Here is a 24228-nt window from a genome sequence, read left to right as displayed (position 1 = left end):
CAGAATAACTGGCTGGTGCTGCACGTTGTTCTTGCAGTATTTTATGCCTTTCAAATCCCTGTTCATGTGCCTCAAAAACATACTGCTGTTATAATGCCCAGTAGAGGTTTTACCTCTAAGGAGCTTAACAATAGGTCCTGTTCCAGAACAGAAATGGCTTGTTACAGGACAAAAGCCTTTTGTGGGGAGAAAAGTTGAGCAAACCAGTTTTATGTTCAGTTGTCTTTGTTTCCAGGCAGGCAGCTAATAATGCGTGTTTGCCAGTTTACTACTTCCTTGCTGTTCCAGAAAGCAGTGCTCTTGGGCATGACTCGTTGGGGTTGCTCTTCATGGCTCATCATATGTGTGGCCTTCTGGGAAAAGAACTTTACAGCAATTCTGTTTGAGCTAACCTTCATTGTGTCTGTGCCTATAAATACAAGACACCTTTCTACTAGATTTTTACTAGGCCACTTCTAATGGTGACCTGAACTAGAATGAAGTGGACATGAATAAAAAGGAAGATCTTACTCAGCAGGTAAGAGACTGACCATGAACGATTTCCAAGCAGATATAATGATATAAAATGCTTCTTCCATCTACCTCAAGGTTTCAAGTGAGTGCATTTTTCCTTTATTATGTGCAAGGCTCTTCACGCATGTATGTTGAGCACGGTCTGATTCTGAAGCAAATGGAGGTCAAGGAAAGGCTTCTTGTTTAAGCTGAAAGCACTCCATTTGCTTTAGGAAGCAAGTCTAAGAGATTTTGACTTCCTTTTCATTTCATTTATAGTGTTATGAGGGAGGCTAAGAATTAATTCATGCTTGTAATAATATTTTATATAAAGTGCTGAAAGTTAAATATAGTAGATATATGAAGCACCCCTTTTGTAAAATTCAGACTGAAAAACCTAAAACTCAGGGAGAGACTTCATTTGCATTTGAAGGTACAGAGCAAAGTTCAGATCCAAGGGGGGAGACTTCATTTGCACTTGAAGGCACAGGGCGAAATAACAAGGAACGAGACAAGAAGCGATCATCGCTGTCTGACCAAACACCCACACCACCTGGACATCATCACCGGGCCGGAGGGAAAGACAAAAGGACTTCAGTAAATAACTATGCAATGCAAAAGATAACACTATATCGGACGGGCTGAAAAGATTTACATCCTGGGTCTAGCCTGAGGGCACAAAAACTGTATAAAAATCTAAGCTCCAGCAGCAATTTCTTGTGAACAAGGGGAGGACTGTCCGCTGGTCCGACCTCGTTCACCAGGTGCCAACTCCCGGGCTTGGTGTCTTCAATTTTTTTGATTTAGTTTGGTGGTGGACTTTTTATTTCTTTGTAACCAAATTGACTTTAATAAATTTCTTTATATAAAACAATTCGGCTATTTTGCCTATAACAATAGCTTTATCAGAAATAACAGAAATAGATGTCTTAAATCTGGTCCTATTAATACTATTGGGGAAACATACCGGCTTTGACTTAATTAATATAAATGAAAGCACTACAGTCTGTGGATCGGGATCTGGTCTGGATTAGAAAATGACACTCTTGAGTCAGGCTACTGACACAAATGGAAATGCTTAGTTTCTGTGTAAGTGCATTTTAAACCAGATTCTGGTCCTGAATTCATACTTTCATGATCCCAGACTCCTGTGAAGGAAGGATCAGCTTATTCATTTTGAGATTCTGCTTTATTTAGGGATTTTTTTTTAACACAGTGAAGATAGGGAAGGGATAGTCAAGGGAAAGTAATTGCAAATAATCTCGTTACAAGGACAACTCTGTTGCTTTGGAGCAGCATGATAATCAATGACCTTGAGAAGCTTGTCTGGTAATTGCACATGTAGTATAAAGGCTTTGAAAATGGGTGTAACAGACAAAGGCAGATGTTAGATGTGAAAATAAGTACCATAATATTGTGAGCTAATCTCACTCCATTTTCACATGAAGGACATTAATAATCTTGAGAATGTTTAAAAGTTTCAAAGAAGGAAGGAGACTTTTTCTGCTCCTCATATTGCCATACATCTCCCTTGACCTATGGCAAGTTTGTGCTTCAACTTCTCTAACTGCAAAATAATGGGATGTACCTAACATTTATGCCACTTTCACATCCTTCACGATGAGGTTTTTGTAGCAGTAAATCACTCTCAAAGAGCAGCTTTATCAAACAAGGTCACTGAGGGAGAGATTAGTCACAGCAATATCTTGACAAAGTATGTGATCCTCATGTTTCTTGCTTACAAACAACCAGTGTCTGTTTATCATCGCATGCTTTGTTTTAGCACTGCACCCAAGAGCCAAAACCCCTCTCTGTGCTTGGAGATACTCCCTGGAAATATCTGTGTTGTCCTTGGTACAACTCCGTGGCTGGATTCTGTCCTGGTTCAAATCTTGGTAACTCCTGTGACTCCAGTGAAGCTTCATTAATTCCCAGCAGTAGATAATTTGTTCTTGCATCCTCTGCTCCTTCGCTGCCTGGTTGCTGGGGAAGCAGCAGGGCAATGCTTGCTGCCTGCCAGGGAAAGGGGCAGGGGAAGCATTTGGACACAGAACTACTTGCTCAGTGGGTACTCTCATGTGAGGTCTTAAGCAGCACCTCCTGCTGACTTGGCTTCAAGTATTTGAAATTCATCACTACACAAAAAGATTAAATAAAATTGATGTACCAACTTGGGAGTGCTGTAAAGGGTAACCTGGTAACAGGCAGAGCAGGACACACAAAGTTCCTCAGCATTTAGAATATGACAGTATTTGAAAAGTATGAAAAGCGGACTTTTGAATTAGATCAGGAAAAAAGTTCAAACTGTGAATAATGTCCCATGTCAGCATGAACCAAATAACATTTTTACATTTTTTTAGACTGGAAACATTTAATTTCAATATTTCAACACTGTTTTATAAGATTAAAAAATTAAAAATCAAACCTAAGTGAAGCAATTAACTTTTCATAAATAAAAAATTATTCCAACCAAACCCTATATATATTTTTGACTTTCGTTTTAGTTTCCCATGTTTTTTTACTTTGGTTTACCAGATTTTGACATTTAGATGTTCTTTGCAAAAAATCTTTTTCATTCTTGAAAAATCTATAGCACTGACTCAAAAAGATCATCATAATTTGACCTCTTAACAATCAGTTAACAATATTAAATAAAAAATGAGAATGTGACTTAGCCCATATTGTATTTTGTTGAATGCTTGCATTACTTTTTTAGGTAGTTAGTAGCAGGAATATTGAGTTATTTTCTTGATTAGGTATACTGAAGCTCCTGCTAGAGTTGCACCTTGCCTCTTTCACCTTTTCCTTTGATAAAAGTCCTTCTGCAGCTATTCATCTATGGTTACTCAGAGCTCCTATTAAACTAACTCCATTTCTCTCTTTTTTTCTCCCTTTCAAATGCTTTACTGGGTTTCTTTTTTCTCATTTCCATGTATCTTTTTGTTTATATGTTTTTGAGAGAAGTTCATAAAATACAATAGTGTTTACAGTCTTGCCTGAAGTCAGGACACAAACAAAAAGTAGAAGAAAAATGGAAGGTTCCCTCTGCAGCATCTGAATTTGCCACATAGAACACTACAGATATATTTTTAGTCACTTATAACATTGTTTAAAGGCAAAAGTTCAAGAATTGCCCTGGATTTTCACCTGTTTCACACACCACAAACCTCAGTATTTGTTATTCCTCCCAAAGGCAACACTTTACATTTCCAGTGCTCTCAGCTTGGCAAGTTTACAGATAAACTGCCTTTTGGCAGTGCTGTATTTCATGATATAGTTAATGCTCCACTTCAGAGCTGTACAAAGCCCAAAAATGCACACAAACTGATTATGAAAAATTGCTTTAGACTCACATTTTCTGTGTTACCACAAGATACAAAATGTCCCTCAGATGTAGAATCCTGGTCGCGTGCCAGAAGTGGCACTTAATTTGGTTAAGTAGAGGAAGCAATTTCATCTGCACAATGCTGAAATATTTGCCTGCTGTTACTGTCTTTTCTCTCCTCTTCCTACCTGCATGGTGCCCTAACGTGCTGTAGTAAAGTTTAAGTGCAGCCCTTATCTGTTGATAGTCAGAGACATCCAGACTCTTGTGTATTCAGAGTGGCACAGCAAGCATGTAGTGAAGAAGAGTGAAGCCATTATTTATGAACTGAGATAATCCATAAGGGGAAATGAAATGTGATCCAGCCAACTCTTCCTACCTCTTGTAGGACTTGCACTGGTCCACCTCTACCTGAAGCCTTATCAGGTGCCAACTCCAGTGTAGAGGAGATCGATGTATCAACACAAAATGCGGCACTGGCATAAGCAGACCTAACAGAAATCAGAACTTGGGGAAGTACCAATAAATATCAATGGAAAAAACAAACAAACAAACAAACAAAAAACAAAAAACAAAAAAAAACAAACAAAAAACCCACCCAGAACAAACAAACAAACAAAAAACTTCAGAAGAAAAACCTAAATCTCAGATCTGTTGTATAATGTGGCCCACATTTCTTGTATTTTGGAGCTGATTCTTCTACCAGGAATATTGGAATTGCTGCCCAAGCACTCACTTGCTAAGACAGAGAAGCAAATTTCAGAACTGCCAAGACCTCTGAATTAAAGTGCAAGCAAATATTTGAAAATCACCAAGCAAAAATTAATTGATTCTGAAACAAATATTGTGTAAAATAACTTTAAAGTAGCCTATTTCCTAGTACTGTTGATGCAGAGCAACAAAAAGTATAGGAACAATTCAGGAAGAAGAAAAGCAGTCAGAATTTTTGCTGTATTAATGCCATGACTGTTTGGCTTTCCTTTCAGCACAGCACGACACATGGTTCAATTAAATTAAGTAATGATTTGTAGCGATCTCACTTGCACTGTATCTCCTTCAAGGCATTATTTCTCTTAACCATGCCTGTCTTCTGTAGAAAAAAAAAATCCTCTCAAGAAATAAAAAGTTAGATAACTCATTAGTCTTATTCCTGGGTGGTCTCTCCTCTGTACCCATGTACTAAGCCTTTTCTGATGGTAGACACCACATAAACTACTAGACAAGTAATTCTAAGCCTGTGTTATATCTCATGCATATGGCTGTCTTTAATATGAAGAGATGCTGTAGTGGTACCTTGCAACAAATATAGAAATGTTTATTTCACTGCAGAAAATACTGTAAATGAAATGAAATTAAATGAAATGAAGTGAAATGAAATGAAATGAAAATGAAAAATGAAATTTTCTAAATGAAAGAGTTTATTAAAAAATTAAGAATTGTTTTCCTGCCAAAAATCACCATGTGCCTTTTACTGAGGACCTAAGGTAATGCACAGGTTGTTCTCTGTATAATTGTAAGAGTCTTGTTTATTTGAAAGTTAAAATGATCACTGTTTTTGTTTAAGAGTATTTCTTTTGGGTCTAAAATCAAACAGCAGTACCATAGCCTAGTTCTTCATGGAAAATAAACCCTTTGCAAAATACTGTAGATACATCAGTTACTAGAGGTCTGTTGCAAAAGGACGTTCCCATTTACAAACCTGTAAATGACCAGTCCTTATCCTGCTCATGTCTACTCAGAAGGAATTTGTTTTGGGAAGGATTATAATGTGGGAATGGTACCTTACATTCATGAAATCTTTTAGAATGCTTAGTTATATGAATAAGCAGTTTTCCGACATTTTGTTTTTGACATATGAACAATCCTTTGTCTGACTTCAGTACAGGCATTATGAAAAAAGTTGAGCTCAACTTTGCTTCAGTTGTTTTGCTGAACATTTTTCAGACATCTACAATATGGATAACAGGCAAAAAATTTAGTCTAATTTTTAAATTTTTCAGTAGTTATCAGCATACATTATAAGGCAGAAATGCATACAGTGTTACGATTATGTTACTGGTTTTGAGTCACTCAAAAAAAACAAAAGAATTCTGAAAACCCCATAAATTGTAAATCAAGATATTTTGATGATGGCAGCCCCTGCCACAAAAATATTAAAGCAAATATCTGGAACTCTTCTCTACTTTCTCTGAAAAAATAATGTTTTATGTTTAGAAATTTATAATGATGAAGTTTTTATTTTAAGACGTGTTTTCCATTTGGCAGACCCTAGTTCCTCCACCCCTACTGTTTCTTCCCCAGCTTAATTCCCTTTCTGTATTACTAAGGAAAGTATTAAAATTAAAATTCTGAATTATAATCTGGTTTTTGTCCATTTTGCTTTTCAAAAATGTTGGTTTCAATATATTTCTATTCCATGATGATATAGACCTGTAAGAATTAGGTTGTGCATGGGTGAATCTGTAGGGGTATCAGCAAACACCCAGAATTATTTTATGGGGTATTATAAGGTGTGTTATGGGAATAAACCAAAGCCCTTGGATGAAGAAATGAGTTCATTAAACACGGAGCTAAAACTGGGGTGGGAAAGGACTTCTGTTGTGGATGCACCAGTGGCTGTGTTTGATTGCAGATGGGCATCACGGTACGTCTCTGTCAGGGTATGCACGTGGGAGTTATGGGTGGATCCTCCCCACAGAGCCACTGGCCAGCTGCCTCCACACCAGCAGCAGGGTCCCAGGGAGACCCAAAGGAGCTGTACATGCAGCCTGTCATGGAAATTTGGGGCAGGTGTTACAGAGGGAGGAAATATTCCTGTGAGGTCTTCATTGGGAGAGAAGATGTTAATCTCTTTTGACTAAAAAATGAAGGAAAATACTATAGTGAGAAAATAGTGAAAAAAGGGAGAAATAATGCAGAAAATGGGGAGGTATTAATTAACTTAATGTTGGCCATGTAGCTGCTTCATTCCATATACACATTGGATGCTGCTGTCTTTCCTTCTACGTGCTTTTGTCTGCCAACAGAAATCACTTTTGCCTTACAAAGACTGGCATTCACTTTGCTTTTGTGCAGATCCCTTCTTCTGGAAATTCAGAAATTGGAGAGAGTGCAGATTATTCCTTTGTGGAAAAGGTAAAGAATGGTCTTATTCAGAGGATATCCCTTGATTTCCCAGTGTTTTTACACATGCCAGTTCCAGCCCAACCCAAACAAAGCAAGGAGTGTTCATATCTCTTAAATACATACTTGAGTAGGTATCTGTTAGTAACATAACAGTTTGTGAGTGTCTATGAAGTGATTTTGGTTAAACTAAGTTAAGGAGTCTTTTTTAAGACATTGTGAGATGAAGAGTTCAATCACTATCTTGATAATTAATCACTCACAATATTGAAATCTGTGTCAATTTTTAATTTGAAAGTGTCTGGTTTTGATTTCCTGTTCCTTTCCCTGTCACCATCAAATTAATCACATTTGAGGTAGGATCAGGATGCTTAGGAGAGATGGTGATCCAGACACTTGATGTATTTGGGGATATGCAAGCACATTAATGTTTGTGGCTCCTTTGTGCAGTTTTCCCACAGATTTACATCCGTTTTAAAATCTGCTGCCACCACTACAATATAAACTATATCAGTGTCATATATAAAGGTAAACATTGGGTTCCTTTCTGTTTAAACATCCAAATATGAGCTTTTTCTTTTGAACACTGTTCTGAAAGTCAGTTATTTGTCTAAATTAGGTCCTGAAAATAATTTAAAAGCTGCTTTTTTTTCAGATTTCAATCCTCAGGTGCATAAGAATTGCCAGTGTTCTGTGTTTCAGGGAAATAAATTTCCTTTATAAATACAAATACTTTTAATATTACCAGGAATATACTTAATTTTAAGTATTAAAGTACATTTTTTCAACTTTAAGGGACATATGTTTGGCAAATTATATCACACAATGTACTGTGTTTTGTATTATAAGCTAATAAATCTGCCTAAGAGCAGTATTATGAAGGTGTTTTCTCCAATTTTGTCCTAAAATATAAGAAAAAAAAATTCTGTGAGATATTTTAAAGATCAAAATAAGTGTTCACAGAGACTTCCATCATCAAGAACTGGTGGAAGATAAATGCAGCAGGTGGTAGTGCTCCATTGCCATGTTCTCTGTCATTCATGCGTGTAATTTGGTTGTATATTTTATTGCTGGTTACAGAACACATCCGAAAGTGACAATGATGAAGTTGATGGCAACAATATATGTGGTTTCAGAAAGAAAAAGGGAATCAAAGGTCCTACAAAGTATGTTCCTCCTTTAGAAAATGAGAAGATGGAGCTGTCCCACACCTCAAAAATCCCAGATTCTTGTCCCCTTAAAGGAACCACTGGTTGCTCAGAACTGCCATCAGAGCAGTCTCTCCAAAACCCCACTGCCTTTCCTCCAGTACAAATGGACAGAGGAGGTCACAACAGTTCCAATTCTGGCAGCAATGGCAAAGAAGACAGGTGTGGAGAAACACGAGAAACTCAGGAATATGCTGATACTGGAAAAAGAATATTAGGAAAAATGCATGAGGAAACAGATACGGCAGCTCAGATGAAGCTGCCCACAAGTGTGCAGCCTGTGAGGGGTGCAGAGAAAGGTGGCTGCGTGGAGGCAGTGCAGAGGGAGAAGGACAGTGAGCATGCAAGGGGTAAGCCAGAAGAACGGGGAGGGATGGAAGAAAAAGTTGTCAAGTTTCATGTGACAAAGATGGGCTCCCTGGGAAGTGCTGCATCCGTGCCAGGGAGCCGTACTGCCGAGTCCTTCAAGGGGGCACCTGGCATTTCTAAAGGAAGTCTACAAGACTTGAAAAGCCTGCTGAGTCAAGGTCATCTGCCTTCTCATGGGCCCATTTTCTGTGGCAAGGCAGGTGGCACTTTGGTTCAGAAAAAATTGAAACCCCGGGAGAAAGCAGCTGACAAGCAGGGCCAGCCCTTTGAGACTTTTGGTCCCCATTTTGGAGAGGAGAAGCAAAAGTATCTCAGCTTCCACAAGGAGGGAATGGGGCAGCAGAGCAAAACTGTCCTGGTCCTCAGCTCTGCCGGCTCTGACCAGCAGCACCCAGTGGGCAGCAATGTGGATCACCTTATTCTGGGACTACCAGCAGCTCCTACACCTGCAGAAAGCACAGCTCCTGAGGTTCAGTTTGACTCCTCCACAGGCCTCGACGGTAAGGATACTTAAACATCACCTGCTCTCCTCTTAAAGAAAATGCTCCTGTTGTTTTGTGGTGTATTGCTAAGCTGCAAACTAAAGTCAGAGCTAGTGCATGAGAGAGCTGACACCTGTGGTTTTTGTGTGATCAGGATGGATTGGATATTGTGCTCTACATCTTTGCTGTTGTTTTTTTTTTTTTTCAAGCAAGGCATTTATAAAGCCCCACTGCCTGCCAAAAACTTTCACGCACAAGTGGTCATGTCTTTTTCACTAAAACTGAAATATTTCCTCATTTAAACTGAGTGCAGGCAGCATTTCCCCAAATTCTGCTGGATACTGCAAAGCTCTGGTGGAATCTGCACTTCTTAAAATTTTCCTCTTTTTTAGAAACATTTTCAGCAGTAGAAATTGCTCCCATGTAGGGAAGATGTTTTCAATTATTTGTCTTGTGAGAGGACTGGAATGCAAAAACATCTCTTATAAATTATAGAGGAAGAAAAGCAAATGAGGCAGAGAGAACTTGCACTTATTTTCATGCTGTTCAATAAGTCCATTTTGGAAGTGTTTATAGAGACAATTAATTGCTACTAATAGGCTGTGATTTCTTTGTAAAAGCTTCTGGGCTAGCTGGATCAACAAACTGGAAACTATTATTAGCTGTGATAATGTAATGGTTTTGAGCAGTTTGTTGTTCTGTTTGCAGGAAGCACAAAAACACCAGTTTGTCAGTTGTATGAATATGAGATTATTTCATTTCCATAAGCATCAAGCCAAGATCACATTATCAGCTTTCCAGGACAGACATCTTTCCTTTTGACTTATCTGACTGATACAAGATATATGAATCTCTTAATTGATAAAATACTTTATCCATCATTAACTGTGTAACAAAATATAATAATTACAATTAAATATTTACAATAATATTAATTTATCCTGCTTTTTTCAAGTCTCCTGACAGATGGATAGATACTGCTTTAGATACTCTGAAAACAGACAATTTGAACATGTCAGTTATTGTTAGCTCTGCAGGATTTCTTGGTAGACATTTTGTATTATCCAGTTTGAGCAAGTCTGAAAAAGATACCCCTGGACAATATCAGGATTTACTCAAGGCACTACATGAGAAATACAATGATTGAAAAGATACTTCACACTTGAACCACTCTCTATTCAAGTCTATCAGAATAAAAATGTTAGAGGATTATTGCTCAGCCTATGCTCGATGCTGTTTCCTTTCCAGACTGCATCGTTTTTCACATTGATAAAAGCTAGAAAAATTCATTATTAAAATTTTAACACTACTGTGTTCTCATTGTCTGCAAAACCAGCAAGTATATTTTAAAACATAGGATTAATTATTCTTAGTCATAGCACCACTTACAAGGCAGAGGAAACTGATGAGATTAATTGTAGATTCCACAGGGAGATTTCAACCCAGTTGTAACCATTCAACATGAAGTAGCTAATCCAAGCTTATTACCTAGTCAGTCAAGACAGGCATTTCAGAGGTATTAGAGGCAGATGAACAATTTATCTCTGAAGGTGGGTGTATATTTCCACTCAGTGGGGAAGAAGTCCCATGGTGATTAGTTTAGGTAATTTGTCTAACTTGGAGATGTCTAAATTTACCTGGGATTAATCCTGCCCAGTATGACTGGTGGTAGCAATGACTGCAAGAGACCTACAGATGAAAACTAACTAAGGGGAGCTGGGAGAAAACTGTTTTGTCTCATCAGAAAAGTATTCAACATCAAACTTTTTGGAATCTCATGAGGTTTGGATTCCATTTAGCTTTGACCAAACAAGTTGTAGAGCTCACTGTGCATTTCAACTAGTAAACGGAATGCACAGAAATAGTTTCTACTTAATAAGAACTGTATGTGTTCAAAATTTAATTTTCATTGAATACATTCAGTAACTGAACTGAAGAAAATTTAAGATAAATTTCTGCTCTGTTTAATGAGCCTTTGCATAAACAGTATTTTATTGCTGCCCATGGTAATTTATTGATTGATAAGATCAAGTCCTAAATACTTTAATTTTTTTACTTAAATATTATGTTAAATATTTCAGTTACCAAAGTGCCTGAAGTCTTGGATACAAAGATACCTTGACACTGAGTAGATCTGAAATTCAATCTCCAATAATTTGCAAGATTTCAAATATTTGAACTTGCTCAAATCAGATGATTTCATTCAAAATGTTTGGAAAAATTACAAGAAGTTATATTTCAGATCCACTCAGTGTTGAAATTTGGCCAAAACAGGAATATACTTTAATGTTATAAAAGTACACAGTTCAGGAGCAATCTAGAGATCAGCAGTAGAAAAGTTAAAACATGAAGCTGAGAATCAGTGATTCAGAGTACATCAGAGGATTTATATACAGTCATGTTAGTTACATGGCTAATATCTCTCTAAAATGATAAATCCATTTTTTTTTCCCAAAATTCTGATTGGTCAATGTGGAAATATTACTGCATGTGCATTTTGTCCATTTCTTGTCAGATCTTTTATAAAAGAAGTGCTTGGGCATGGGAGAAAATTATAGAAAAGAAGCAGACATGTCAGATATTTGGGTTAGCAAAAAAAATGTTGCTTGAACAATGTCAGAGAAACCGGAGCTGAATTTAAAGATAAAACTCAATCTAAAGCACTTTTCCATGGAAAGACAGAAACTGACACATGCAGCTAATTAGGTGAATATACTGACATCACTAACCTGAATTTAGGAATTTTATTTGCCAAAGTGTCTATATCTGATAATGGTGTGCATTTCTGCAAGTTGGTATGTAGTCATCAATTACCAAGTGCTTCTTAAACTGTTCAATGCCGGCATTCTGGGGAGACAGAGAGGGGTGATTCCAAGCAGTAAAGAATAAGAATAACAGTAAAGAATGTATGTAGTATTAAATAACCATTCATGTACCTGCACACAGCATGAATTCATGCATGTGCTGTATGTATAGTGTCTATAGCACATAAGGTAGGTGTATATTGACCACTCTGAACTGAAATCTTACCACCTGCTGCTCTGCATGCTGCTAAAGTAGAATATTAATATTATAGTAGCCAGAGAGGAGGCTATAAGGAAAGGAAATAACATTATTCAAGCAGTGTGAAGCACCCAAGGATCATAATGCCCCAGAGTCTTGGTGTATCATCCCCTCTGACACTGGGGGATGTGGGCTCCCAGAGCTAGGGACTCAGCAGCCACACACACTTCATGTGGGCAGGAGGACCAGAGGAGCCTGGTGACATCACAGAGGCTGAGGAGAAATCCTCTTCTGCACCTTAGGAAACAACCCCCGGGTAGCAGTAGGTGAGCAAAGCACTGGAATAAGTCTCACCCGAGGCTTCAAATTTGCTTTGTATGTCTTGGTCTGTAGGCAGGATAAAAAATGTTTTAAAACCTACTCAGCGAAGAACGCAAAGCTGGGCCTCCAGCTCGAGAAGCAGGTCCTCTCAACAGGACTCATATTGCTCAGTATATATCAAGTACATGGCCATGTAAATAAGACCAACGTGAGACCACAAACTGTTTGAGACAGAGGAAATTTTCTGAAGAAAGAAAATATGTTTCAGCTGTGGCACCAGTGGCTACCTGGTGACTGTTGAAATTTCAAATGGAAGACTTTCACAAGAAAGTCTGAATGCTTCAAGAATCACATGCTGACCCCAAACACGAAGTTCCTTTGTTAACTTGGCTTATTAAAGAAAAACATATCAAGAAGACTCTAGCAGGCTCTATTTAATACTTATAAGTGGATTTCATCAATCCAATAAGAAATCTTGTTTTCTATTACAATATTAACCACATGTTCTTACTCTTGATTTGTTCAAAGCTCTTATTTTTAATAATGAGGAATTAACAAAACCTAATATTTAAGGTCAGAATCATGAATCCTTCAGCAAAGAAATAGCCTAGGCTTTTCTCTCCATTGACATACAAAAATTTACTAACACACTCTGAATCAAATTTCAACTCCCCATTTGGTTTCACTGTCCTCTGTCCTCTGACCTGGATGAGACGTGGCTGCCCCCACTGAATCTGCTCAGTAAAGCTAGTCAGTCACAAGAAAATAGAAATGGAGACTCTTTGGGAGCTGTAAGTGGACAATCAGGGGATATAAGTGGTCACTTCATAGTCACTGCCTCTGCTGTAATTCCTGCAGCATAACAATGTCTTACTTTGGGACTTAGTCTTTTTCACTTCCTACCCTTTTTTGCTTTATATTTTATACAATCTGTGCCATTCTTGCAGCTCTCTTAAGGTGAAGAACCAAATACATACTGTTCCTTCATGTTCTTTCCTCATACCTTATCTGTGGTTCAACAACATTTATCTCTCTTTTTCAACCTTTTGAACTGAGTTGGAGCATAGCAGGGCCGAAGCTTAGCTCCTTTCTAAACCCTCCTGGTTGTCCTTATTTTCTATTGAAAAAAATTTTCTTTTTGCATTTTGCTTTCTTTTTCTTTTCTTTCTGAACTAAGCCATATACAACTCACTTATTTTTTTTCCCCTAACAAACTCTAAGAATAAACAAAAGCAACCAAAAACTCTTTAGTCCTTTATCTTCCACACTAATAGCATCTTCCTACTCTGCGACTCTTTCCCCATTTTTCCTCTTAATCTATATAAAAGAAAAATGCTCAGACAGGACTTCCATCCAGTCTTCCTGATCTATTTTGTCCTCTTCCAGCTGCGATTCAACTCATCTGTCTCTGGTATTTGTTGTAAAAAAGTCATCACATGACTTTGTGTGAGAAAGATATATTCAGACCGTAATTCTTCCCACCCACTGGAGATGCTTACTTTCTTTACAGTAATAGTTAAATGTTGCAAAAATTGTTAGGTTGTATCTAATATAAGGGAAATGCATTCTCTACTTGTTATGTTTGCAAGCTGCCTCTCCTTCTACAACATATTCATGCGAAGTTTAGTCCTTACCTTCAGTACTATACAAATTCCCTTGTAGAGTATTCCTTTCTTCCCTAATTAACCTTGTTTCCCATTAAATGTAATGCTCTCATTCTGAAGTGTTCAAGGTCAGATTGGATGAAGATTGGAACAACCTGGTCTAGTGGAAGGTGTCCTTGCTCATGGCATAGGCACTGGAACTAAGTGATCTCTAAGGTTTCTTTCAACACAAACTGTTCTTTGATTCTCTTGATTTTTTTTTTTTTAATTAGGATAAATATTTTTCGACCAGAAGGGACTTCTCAGTTTGCAACAGTTTAAGCCTTGGTTCACTCAACTTTGCTCAGTGATTACTTCCATAAATCCAAATTTTCTATTTGATATTGAAGAAAGATAGGCTAGTGTATTTTTGTCTTATTTAGGATTATCAGTTAGGTAATTCCCTTGGGTATTACAGAACTTAAATTTCTTTCAGACACCTGCACATTTTGTTTTCAAATCCTCTAAATTTTGTACACAACTGTGATGATTTTTTCATTCACTACAGAGGAGTCATTTTTATAAAATATCCTAGAATGTGGGGAAAAAAGGTTATTTATTTTATCTTTCATTTATTGAGATAAAAATGTATTTTGCATTTAACTCTTGAAAATGTATCTTCTCTGAGAAGCTGTGTCATGTTGTTATCATACACTTTGGAAAGAATAATTCATGGCTGATTGAAGATATATTTCAGTGTCTAAATTAGCTGTAGAACTCAAGAAAAAGCTGAACTTCTCCATGGCTATGCCAGTAAAAAGTCTGCTTTGCAATTAAGTTTAAAAAAGAAAGTAGATCATCATGAGACAAAGAAATTAATGGAAATAAATGAATTGGAATTTTCATTGTCAAACAGATCAGGGAAATATTTTTACTGTCTCCCATCCTTTAGGATTTTCTAGTATGCTCGCATATTTATTCCCCTGTTAAGAGTATTATAGGTGAATTAAAATATAAGATAGGAAACAACTTTTTATGTACTTTATTGCAGACATCAAATCAGTAAACAGTTTTGGCAAAACTTTTTCAGGTGAGAAAGAAATGAAAATTGCTTATTTTTTCAACCAAAGATGCTTCTGATCACTATTCACATCAATAAAGAATTCAAATGCAACTCATGTCTACTTACCATGTCAAAAAAACACAGATGTGCATAGAAAAGTAGCTATAAGAATTATATCAAGTGTAGGAAAAGCTGTCATATAAGGTTTGATAAATAAAGGCAGTTAATAATTGAAGGCAAAAGTGAGAACAGTAAATAACATGCTGTGCAAAATATGTAAACTGGTTGTTCTTAAATGTACAAACCAGAGTATCGTAAGAAAGAATAGATACGTTTAAACTGGTTCTGACAGGAATTTCTACAGGATTTAGAAGAGTGTAATTGTGTGATTGCCCTGTGAGACTCATTGCTGGTGGAAGTAACCTCTTCTGGAACTTAGAAACTGCTTAATTTAGTTGTGGTGTGGTTTAATAAGAGACCACGGGAAAGGGTGCCTTGAACAAGTTGAAAACAAGAGATTGATCTGGGACATGTACTTTTGTCTGTTATGGCACTGTTGCTGAGAAGGGAAAGCTGATGTCAACTATTTGCCCTAGCTGCTCTTAGCAATCTGGATAATTTCAATATTAATAATCTAAGAATGGCACCGTTCTTCTGTTTTAAATAACAATAATAACAATAATAACAATAATAATAATAATAATAATAATAATAATAATAATTTTACCACTATTGGTAATATTTTCAGTTTTGTGCAATTAATATACTTTTCCAAACTTTAATAATTATTGGCATCATGGATGTAGTTTGAGAGTGATTTATTTAATGGCTACCAAGAAAATATATTTTAGGTCCTATGCAGTAGAAAAGTGAGCAGTTAGTAGTTATTCACTAATTATTACTTAAGAAACAAATCCCCTCTCACATTTCCAAAATCAACCAGAGTTGACATTATTATGTATCTTAAGATTTACAGAAACATAATTTCAAGGAGAAAGCTAATCTGCAAATTACATAAAAGATGAACTTTATAAAGTATGTGAAGGCTGCATGACTGTTTCTGTTGATTCTAAGAGATTTTGGAAAAAGGCTCTTGTAGATGAATAAGTGTCTTCTGACTAGCAGGGTGTCTACACTGGTATATTGATTAATTCTAGACTAATACTAGACTAATACATTCAATTTATTCTCATAATTTAAAAAGATGCATCTTTGATCATAAAAATACAACTGGAGAAGATAAATTCTTGGTTCTTTAGTAATTAATTTTTCTTTTTTAGTGTTCTTTAGAAACAGTCTATGTTTATTAATTTTCTGTTAATGTGTTCACATAATGGAATTATGTATTTATTCAAATAACTTTATCTCAAAGACAACACATATATATAAAATTTGGAAAATCCCCTGCCATTGGCAGATGTTTAAATTAAGTATATTGGTAGCTGGATTTTAAAAATTAATTTACACATCAATGATATGAATGCACATAACATTTGTGTTTTTCCTAGTTACTGATTTATATATCTATATATCTCAGGAATACTGTTTTAAAGAATTAATTGGATCAGAAATAAAGTTGCTTTTTTTCATGATTTATGTATTTTTACCTGAAAAATATTCAGTAGATGAAAATTTAGTATTTCAGGACATTTTAAGAATACTTGCAAAATTTACATCAAAAGTTGACTGATGTCAAGGGTTGTCAGCCAAGCCTTACTTTGAACAATACAGAGACATAAAAATCTGAATGTGACAGGAGGCTGACAGGAAATGTTTACCATCTTTGCCAAGGAAATTAAAGATGTATAAAATAAGGCATTCAGCTCTGCTTTAAAGGTTAAAGCCTCAGATTTCTGTCTGTGGAGTTAAAAAAACTTCCCGTGACATAAACTGTAGGAAGATTTTCAGAATCTTTAAAGTTTTGTTAATCTATTGAACAGCCGCAGTTTATACCTGTTAATAAACTTCTAAGTAATGGTCATGTACATAAAAAAGTTAAATCTGGTAAATGCCAGTAAACTCTTATGTTGTAAAGCAATATTACAGGATGACTGAAGTGGTATTCAAATGACACACTTGGTGGCACAGGCAAGACAAGGCCAGTCCTCCCCACCCACTCTTGTGTTTTGGCAGCATCTGTCACAGAATGAGTGCCACACAAAACATTTAAACAGGGTTTCCTTATTTAATACTCTTCTTTTAAAGGTCATATTGTCCCAATGTTTATAGAAGACCCTGGGAAAAGGAAAAAACTGTATCTATAAGGAACTTAGAGCTGAAACAGAACAAAGAGAAAGATTTCATGAGGAGAAGTGGATGTGACAAAATTATTTTCTTTCTATTCAATTTTCACTCTGTCCTCCTATTTACTTAAATTTTGTTCTGTGCTTTCGGCTGCCATTCCTCATATAGCACTACTATTTCTTAACTTTTTCACACTTGACTGACCTAAAGTATCCTCCTTGCCATCTAAGCTGGAGGATGCTCCAGCTCAAAGGTTCTGAGACGTCTATGACTACAGATGAATTTGTGGCCCTCTTAGGAAATAATCTGACACCCTGGTGCTGGGCCAGCTGGTGAACCTTCTTAGCAGTCCTTGTCCCAAAGGAGAGGTCAAAAAGCTGTGTTCATGCCTGCTGGCTACTGCTAGAGGAGATCTCTAGTTTGGGTAATTTGCTACTGGGGAGATTAGGATTGCTCCAACCAACCTTCAGAGTGCCTCAGCATGAATCTTTAAACTTCCACTTGAAAGGCTGGTGGTGAATGATTGCTATTGATGACTTCCACTGTGGATTTAAAACATTTGCAAAAATCTGTGTACATCCTCAGGAAGAATGGAAGAATTTTCTCCCAGAAATGTGAAAATAAATATATTTTTTCCCATTTTTTGCCTGTTAATATAAAATTTTGGTCTTTTTTTTTTAAGTTTATTGTGCTAAGTGGAAGCTTATACCTTACGTAGTTTAACTTGAATAAGATCAATACATAGATATTCAAAAGAAAAGCAGGCTGAGAGATTGAGATTGGTGAAAGGAAATTACTGTGCCCGTCTCTCTGTTCCATTATAGAAGTTATATTCAGGTATTATTGCCTTCATGCCAAGGAGTTTATAGAGCCCTACAGCTTCTGCAATACAGATGATGACTCCATAACAGAAAAGGCATAAATGCATAAATTTGCCTTAAAAGTCACTGCCTGTGCTGGAGAAGGCAGTGATCCTCCTCTAGAGGCGTGGAGAAAGGTTTAGTAGAAGACAAGTGCCCTTTTTAGTATGTTTGTGTAACAACATACTTTACAAAGTCATTGAAGAAACAGCACCTGTATTCTGTCACTTTTCAGTGGGAAATAGGTATCCTGTTACTGCTTTTGCTCCTAAAAATACTCAACAAACCTCATGAATTCCTGGGTTTACCATGTGTTCACTTCTTAACTTGAAAAAAAGTTTAAATTACAGACCATTCCAAAAAAAAAGGAATTTTATACAGGATGTCAGGAAAAAAAATATGTGTGTTTATTTGCAAAATTCATGATCCATATCTTTTTGTCATTTCTGTTTTTGCACCCTATGTCACAATTTCCTACTATTACACTTTTTAGGAGAACAGCCTTATTCCAGTACTCATTATTTAGTTTGACATGAACATTCCTCTTCACTTCTAGCATTCAACAGAGACCCTGATGTAAACGGCCTTGGAAACTCAGATCTCCTTTACCTGTTCTCTCATATTGAATTTATTAAGCAGCAGATGGCCAGGGACAACGTGCAGTTTGTCAGATTTGAATCAATAGACCTCCATGGTGTGTCAAGATCAAAGAATGTTCCTTCTCGATTTTTTCAAGTAAGTTTTTTGGTTTCTAGTTGTATCTTTATATGTTTTCATGCCCCCATTTTTAAATTATATTTTTTCATATTGCAGGCAGCAACTCCAACTTAGAACAAATTATTTGGTCCCTCCCCTTGCTCATGTTCCCAAAGGATCTAGACTTCTTTCATCACTGCAATCATTTATTTCTCTTTTCCTCCAAATAGTAATCTAATTGGATAAGGCTAATAATTTCAGTTCTTTGAAGTTCTAATAATCTCTTCCCTCAGAAACATCTTTTCAGATTCAACACATTATAAAAATTTTAGTTTATGGAACATCTCTACATGGCAAAAAAAGAAAGGATTAAACGCTGAAAAAAATAAAATTACTTAAAATCATTTTAGTTAAGAGAAATTTCATAATTATCAACAAGATAGGAAAATATCACTGAGTTGCACAATGATTTAACAGCAATATTTGCCATAGTAACAACCTAGGAAATAAAAATCAAATTTGGAAGTAGGATATTTTAGATAGCAGTGTTCAAGGAGGGAGAGGTACTACAATAGGGTAGTCACCTTTGACCCTTTTTCAGTGCCAAATGGACAGCTTAGACATCCTGGAGCAGAGTTCACCAGAGTGTGTAGTATTGGTTATGGGTGTCACACATTGATACTGTTAAGTACCACCTCCTTAAAAGACAGATTTCATTCATTGTCAGTCATATTAAGAGAAGCTACCATATGCAGTTTCCATCTGGATATGCAGAATTGGCTATTTTCAGCTCTGAGCTTGCCCTTTTTGGTTTTTTTCCTAACTCCTCTGCTCACACAAATGGCAATTTTTTCCCTTAGAAGAATGTAAACATGAGCCAAATTCCACTTGATAGAATTTGGCCTAACTGCAGCTGTCATCAGGAAAATGTTGGATCATAAAGTAAGTTGTAAAAGTGCTTTATTGAAGGTAGATAATCCTTCATTGGGGTGTTATCTGCATTTAATTTTCATCAGTTGAAGCTTTCTGTTCAAACGGAGAAGAAAGTACAATTATGGGATTTTCTCGCTTGGAAGAGCTTCCCTGCAGTTTACCCCAAACTTTTGAAGTCTAGAAAGTGATATTTTTCTGTTATATGCTGCATCTGGAAAACAGTATTTAAAGAAAGGTAACAGCCTGAATTGACTATATGAGTCTGGTGTGGTCACTTGGGTCTATGTAAACAAAACGGTCAGAGGTTATGGAAGGTAAATAGACTGACTATAGCTAAAATTCTGCCTTGCAAAGTGTGCACCTAACTGGTGATACCCATAATTATATAAACACGATGCAAGAAAAGTGTAAAGCAATTTTTTTTGTTCTTTATGGAAATTTAAAACATTATAATTGATGTCAAAGTTTTCATACCAATCTCACAGAAAGTTGTTCTGCTTTATAAAGACACAGTAACTGGCTCTTACCCTTCACGTCAGTGACCAGTGCATTTTAGTGTTCTTTTACGAAAATATCATTGTTCTACCTAAGAATCTGAATTTTACATCTTTTATATATATAAAATTACCACTGAGCTCTTTTCTGGTTTGGTAATATGTTATTTTGCTCTGTGTTTAGGAAAAAGCAATTCATGGTATTGCCATGCCCAGAAGTTACCTTGAACTGACGCTGAATCCTAAAGATAATGAATTAGATTACATAAATGCAACCAATTTCAATTGTGACATAATTCTGAACCCTGATTTATCAACGTTTCGAATACTACCCTGGACTGAGCAGACTGCAAGAGTGATATGTGATTCCTTCACCGTGCTGGGCACTCCTCTAATGACCTCCCCAAGGCACATTGCCAAGAAACAGCTGAGCCAGCTTCAGGACAATGGCTTTTCTTTGCACTCTGCATTCACTTATGAATTTTGTATTTATGGCATTACTGAGGTTGTAAATTCAAAGACAATATCCTTTCCTGCAGCCACAATACTAAATAACCATGACCAGACTTTCATTCAGGAGCTCATTGAAGGAATGTATTATGCTGGTGCCAACATTGAAAGCTTTTCTTCTTCCACTGGGCCCGGGCAAATGGAGATCACTTTTCATCCAGCGTTTGGCCTCGATGCAGCTGACAGTGCCTTCACGTTTAGAACAGGCCTTAAAGAAGTGGCTAAGAAGTATAACTACGTGGCCAGCTTTTTCTCAGAGTCAGGATTCTACAACTCAGGGGCTCTATCACACAGCCTGTGGGATCTGAATGGCCAGAAGAATTTGTTTTCTGCCGGTTATGGAGTTGAGGAGCTCTCAGAGCTTGGCAAGAATTGGTTGTCAGGTCTCCTGGCACACACGGCAGCTATCAGCTGCCTGATGGCTCCGACCACCAACTGCCGCAAGCCTTACTCAAAATACAGCAAAGAATCAAAAGAGACTGTGAATGCAAGATGGGCATACAATGATAACAGCTGTGCCTTTAATGTCAAATGTCATGGTGGGAAAGGCACTTACCTAGAGAATAAATTAAGTTCTGCTGCAGCAAACCCCTACCTGGTCCTTGCTGCTACTATTGCTGCGGGTCTAGATGGAGTAAAGAGAGGACTCAGCTATGATGATATGCTTGAAGAAGAAAATCACACTGGTGATCTGAAGCATTCGTCAATCCCTCTGAAACTAGAAGACGCTCTGGTTGCCCTTGAGGAAGATTCATGCATTAAGGAAGCATTAGGTGAAACTTTCATCCGATACTTTGTTGCCATGAAACATTATGAGTTAGAAACTGAAGAAATGGATAGTGAAAGGAATAAATGCCTGGGATATTTTATTTAGGAGGAACACTCTTCTGTAGTGGTGCTGTGTAAATGCATACTGTGAATGGCTAGGATTCTTGAAATTAGTACATATATTTAAAAATGTTTAAATGCTTTGAGATTCCCCCCTCTCCTTTGTATATACATGGTAATTACACTTAATTGCCAATGTACATTCATGGCAGCACAAGGCTGATATAGTCATGAAATAAAATTAACTGGCTTTTAGAAAACAGGCAACTTTTTGGGCAGACCTGCTGCTGAAAAGAAGAAAAGAGAAGGTGAAATGGAGAAGAGCAACTACACAACTGTAACAGGACTGTATAAGATGCAGAAAAGTGGGAGTGGTGGGGACAGTGAGGAGGGGTGGGGTTTAGAGCTGGGGAAGGCAGAGAGTTTCATGGTTATGGGATTTGTTCCAGCCTATTCAGTAACTGATGGGTTTCTAAACCAAAAGAATATGAGTTTGATTTAAAGCATGAACTAGAACAATGAACATTGTAGAGAGAGGGGCAAAGGACTGAGGCTGTAAAACCTGAGAGGCAGGAAGCAGTATCATAATGGGCATAAATAAAAAAAGACAGGACAGACTATATAATGATCTTTACATCATGAATTCTGCTGCTGAATGGAGTTTTCAAGAATTATAGTTAATAAAGATACTAAAAGAAATCAAATGGTGACATGAAGAGGGAATAATTCATAGAAAGGCAGCAGGGTCAGGCCACTGTGCAATAAAAAATGATCTAGCTTTATATCTGTTTTGATGGTAAATGGGTTAATTCATATTTAAATGTCAAATAAGGGAAAAAAGGGCAAAAAAGCCAGAGAACTTAGAGCTTAAACTATAGTTTATTGGGAAACTTGGTTTTGTCAAGCATGCAGTAGATGACTGAGAGGAGGGGAGCAGAAAGAGTAGGTTGAAACCAGAAAGAGTGAAGATGCAAATTCAGAGACTGAAAAACCATGGTTAAAATAGAAGGACAAAAGACCCAATCCTAAAATCAGAAATGGCAGCTGGTGTAAGCAAAAATAATTTTTTAGGAATAGTAGGAAGTGGGGTTTAGGTTTGCTCTTTGTTCTTGCTGCTGCTGTCATCTTTTATCATTAAAGAAAACATTTGTTTCCCACACCACCTCCACATTAACAGTGATTTCTGGTCTTCTTTATCTTGTCACAATATTTTGATCTATGTGTAGGAATTTGTGAGTGAAAGGGTTTGGTCATCAGTGGAATAAAAACAAGATTCAGTCAATGCCTCTGCCAACTCACAGGATTAGGAAGGTATGGACAGGAATGTGCTGCTTGCCTACTGATGGATCTTCCGTTCTTCCCCTACGAAGTATTGTACTTGAAATGTAGCACCTGGTATGCTAAAGCTTCTTGTGTGATTCCAAAGGACTCATTTTATACTCAGGTAGCAAGAGGAAATAAATAATCCAAAGAAACATGGTGAACTCCCTTGTTTCCATCTATGATTGGTGGGTGGGTTTGAATCTCTCTCTTATTCACACAATATATTTTTAGATACCCAATTTTGGGGCATATAGGGGACTATTTTTCTTTGCTGCTGGCTAATTTGCATTGGCCAGATCTAGTCTTGCATTTAAACAGAACTTCCCATCCTGAAAAAAATTTCTTCTCTTTTGCTGCCCAATCAATCCTTCAGGGGCTCTGGAAATCTGTTTTCTCTCTTCTCTTTCCAGTTACATACCATTTTCACAAGCTCTTGGCAGAAGATACACATGAAAATTATTCCCTTGCTTAGAGAGCTTACTTACCATACTTAATAGTTAGTCACAGCAGTCACACAGATTAATAGCTATTTGTTGGTGTGGGCTTATAAGACATTTTTTCATTTGTCTCGGATTTATAATTATCTGCCACTGTATACATTCACTTTTAAAAAGATAAGATATAATGGACTTCTATAACTGAATTTAATAAACATGAAGTTTATTATATATACTACATACATTATTCATATCTTTTCTTATCACAACATTGACAAAATAACATCTTACCTAAACTTCTTGCTGTATATGTCCATCTACCTGACTAGATTGACAGAAAGCCATAATTTATAAACCAAAAAACCGTCAGGTGTCTAGAACTGATGTTCTACAAGTTATAAACAGTTATAGCAAGACTGTAAACTAAATAAAACTAGTAAAACTAACAAAATAAATAAACTAGTAAAACAAAATAAAACTAGTAAACCAATAAAATAAATCTACATGCATTTTCTAACAGTCCTTAATGACTCAAATACTCTGAAAAGACATTGACTGTATGATTAAATGGAAACATTTCATGTTTCTGGCAAATGAATTTTTTTTTTTAACTAAAAAGTTCTCAGATGGAGCCTGAAGCTAGTGGGTCCCAAATTTTGGTCAATATTGTTTAACACCTTTTCCTAAATATATTGTATATAATAAAAATAAAGTAACTCCAACTCCGTGGGAAAGCATAAAAATTATTTCAACATAAGCAGTTATGAATTTTAAAGTTGCTTTTTTCCCCAACTAAGTTTTCATGCATATTCCTTAGAAAGACAACAAGCAAAAGTTAATTACTTCACTCTGCTCAGCTGAAATTAATTAATATTGACTGTTGTATCATTAACATTTCATCTTCAAGTGTTGATGAAAATCCTCTTCTGTCTTC

General features: G+C 36.6%; 1 protein-coding gene across 2 annotated transcripts; it reads left to right on the top strand.

Moving 5' to 3' along the window:
• Positions 1-487: 487 nt before the first annotated feature.
• Positions 488-22854, top strand: LGSN (lengsin, lens protein with glutamine synthetase domain). 2 transcript variants are annotated; one of them, XM_066314307.1, is made up of 5 exons: positions 488-517; positions 6893-6952; positions 8021-9017; positions 18630-18808; positions 20381-22854. In XM_066314307.1, the coding sequence occupies exons 1-5, from the start codon at positions 488-490 to the stop codon at positions 21578-21580; spliced, it is 2466 nt and encodes an 821-aa protein (XP_066170404.1). In that variant the 3' UTR covers positions 21581-22854. The 2 variants fall into 2 exon arrangements, with proteins under 2 accessions (XP_066170404.1, XP_066170405.1); XM_066314308.1 differs by lacking the exon at positions 6893-6952.
• Positions 22855-24228: the final 1374 nt, after the last annotated feature.

This window comes from Sylvia atricapilla, chromosome 3 (assembly GCF_009819655.1).
Source record: "Sylvia atricapilla isolate bSylAtr1 chromosome 3, bSylAtr1.pri, whole genome shotgun sequence".
Lineage (NCBI taxonomy): Eukaryota > Metazoa > Chordata > Aves > Passeriformes > Sylviidae > Sylvia > Sylvia atricapilla.
Note: the sequence above shows the minus strand (reverse complement) of the source record. Positions and strands in the feature narration are given on the sequence as shown.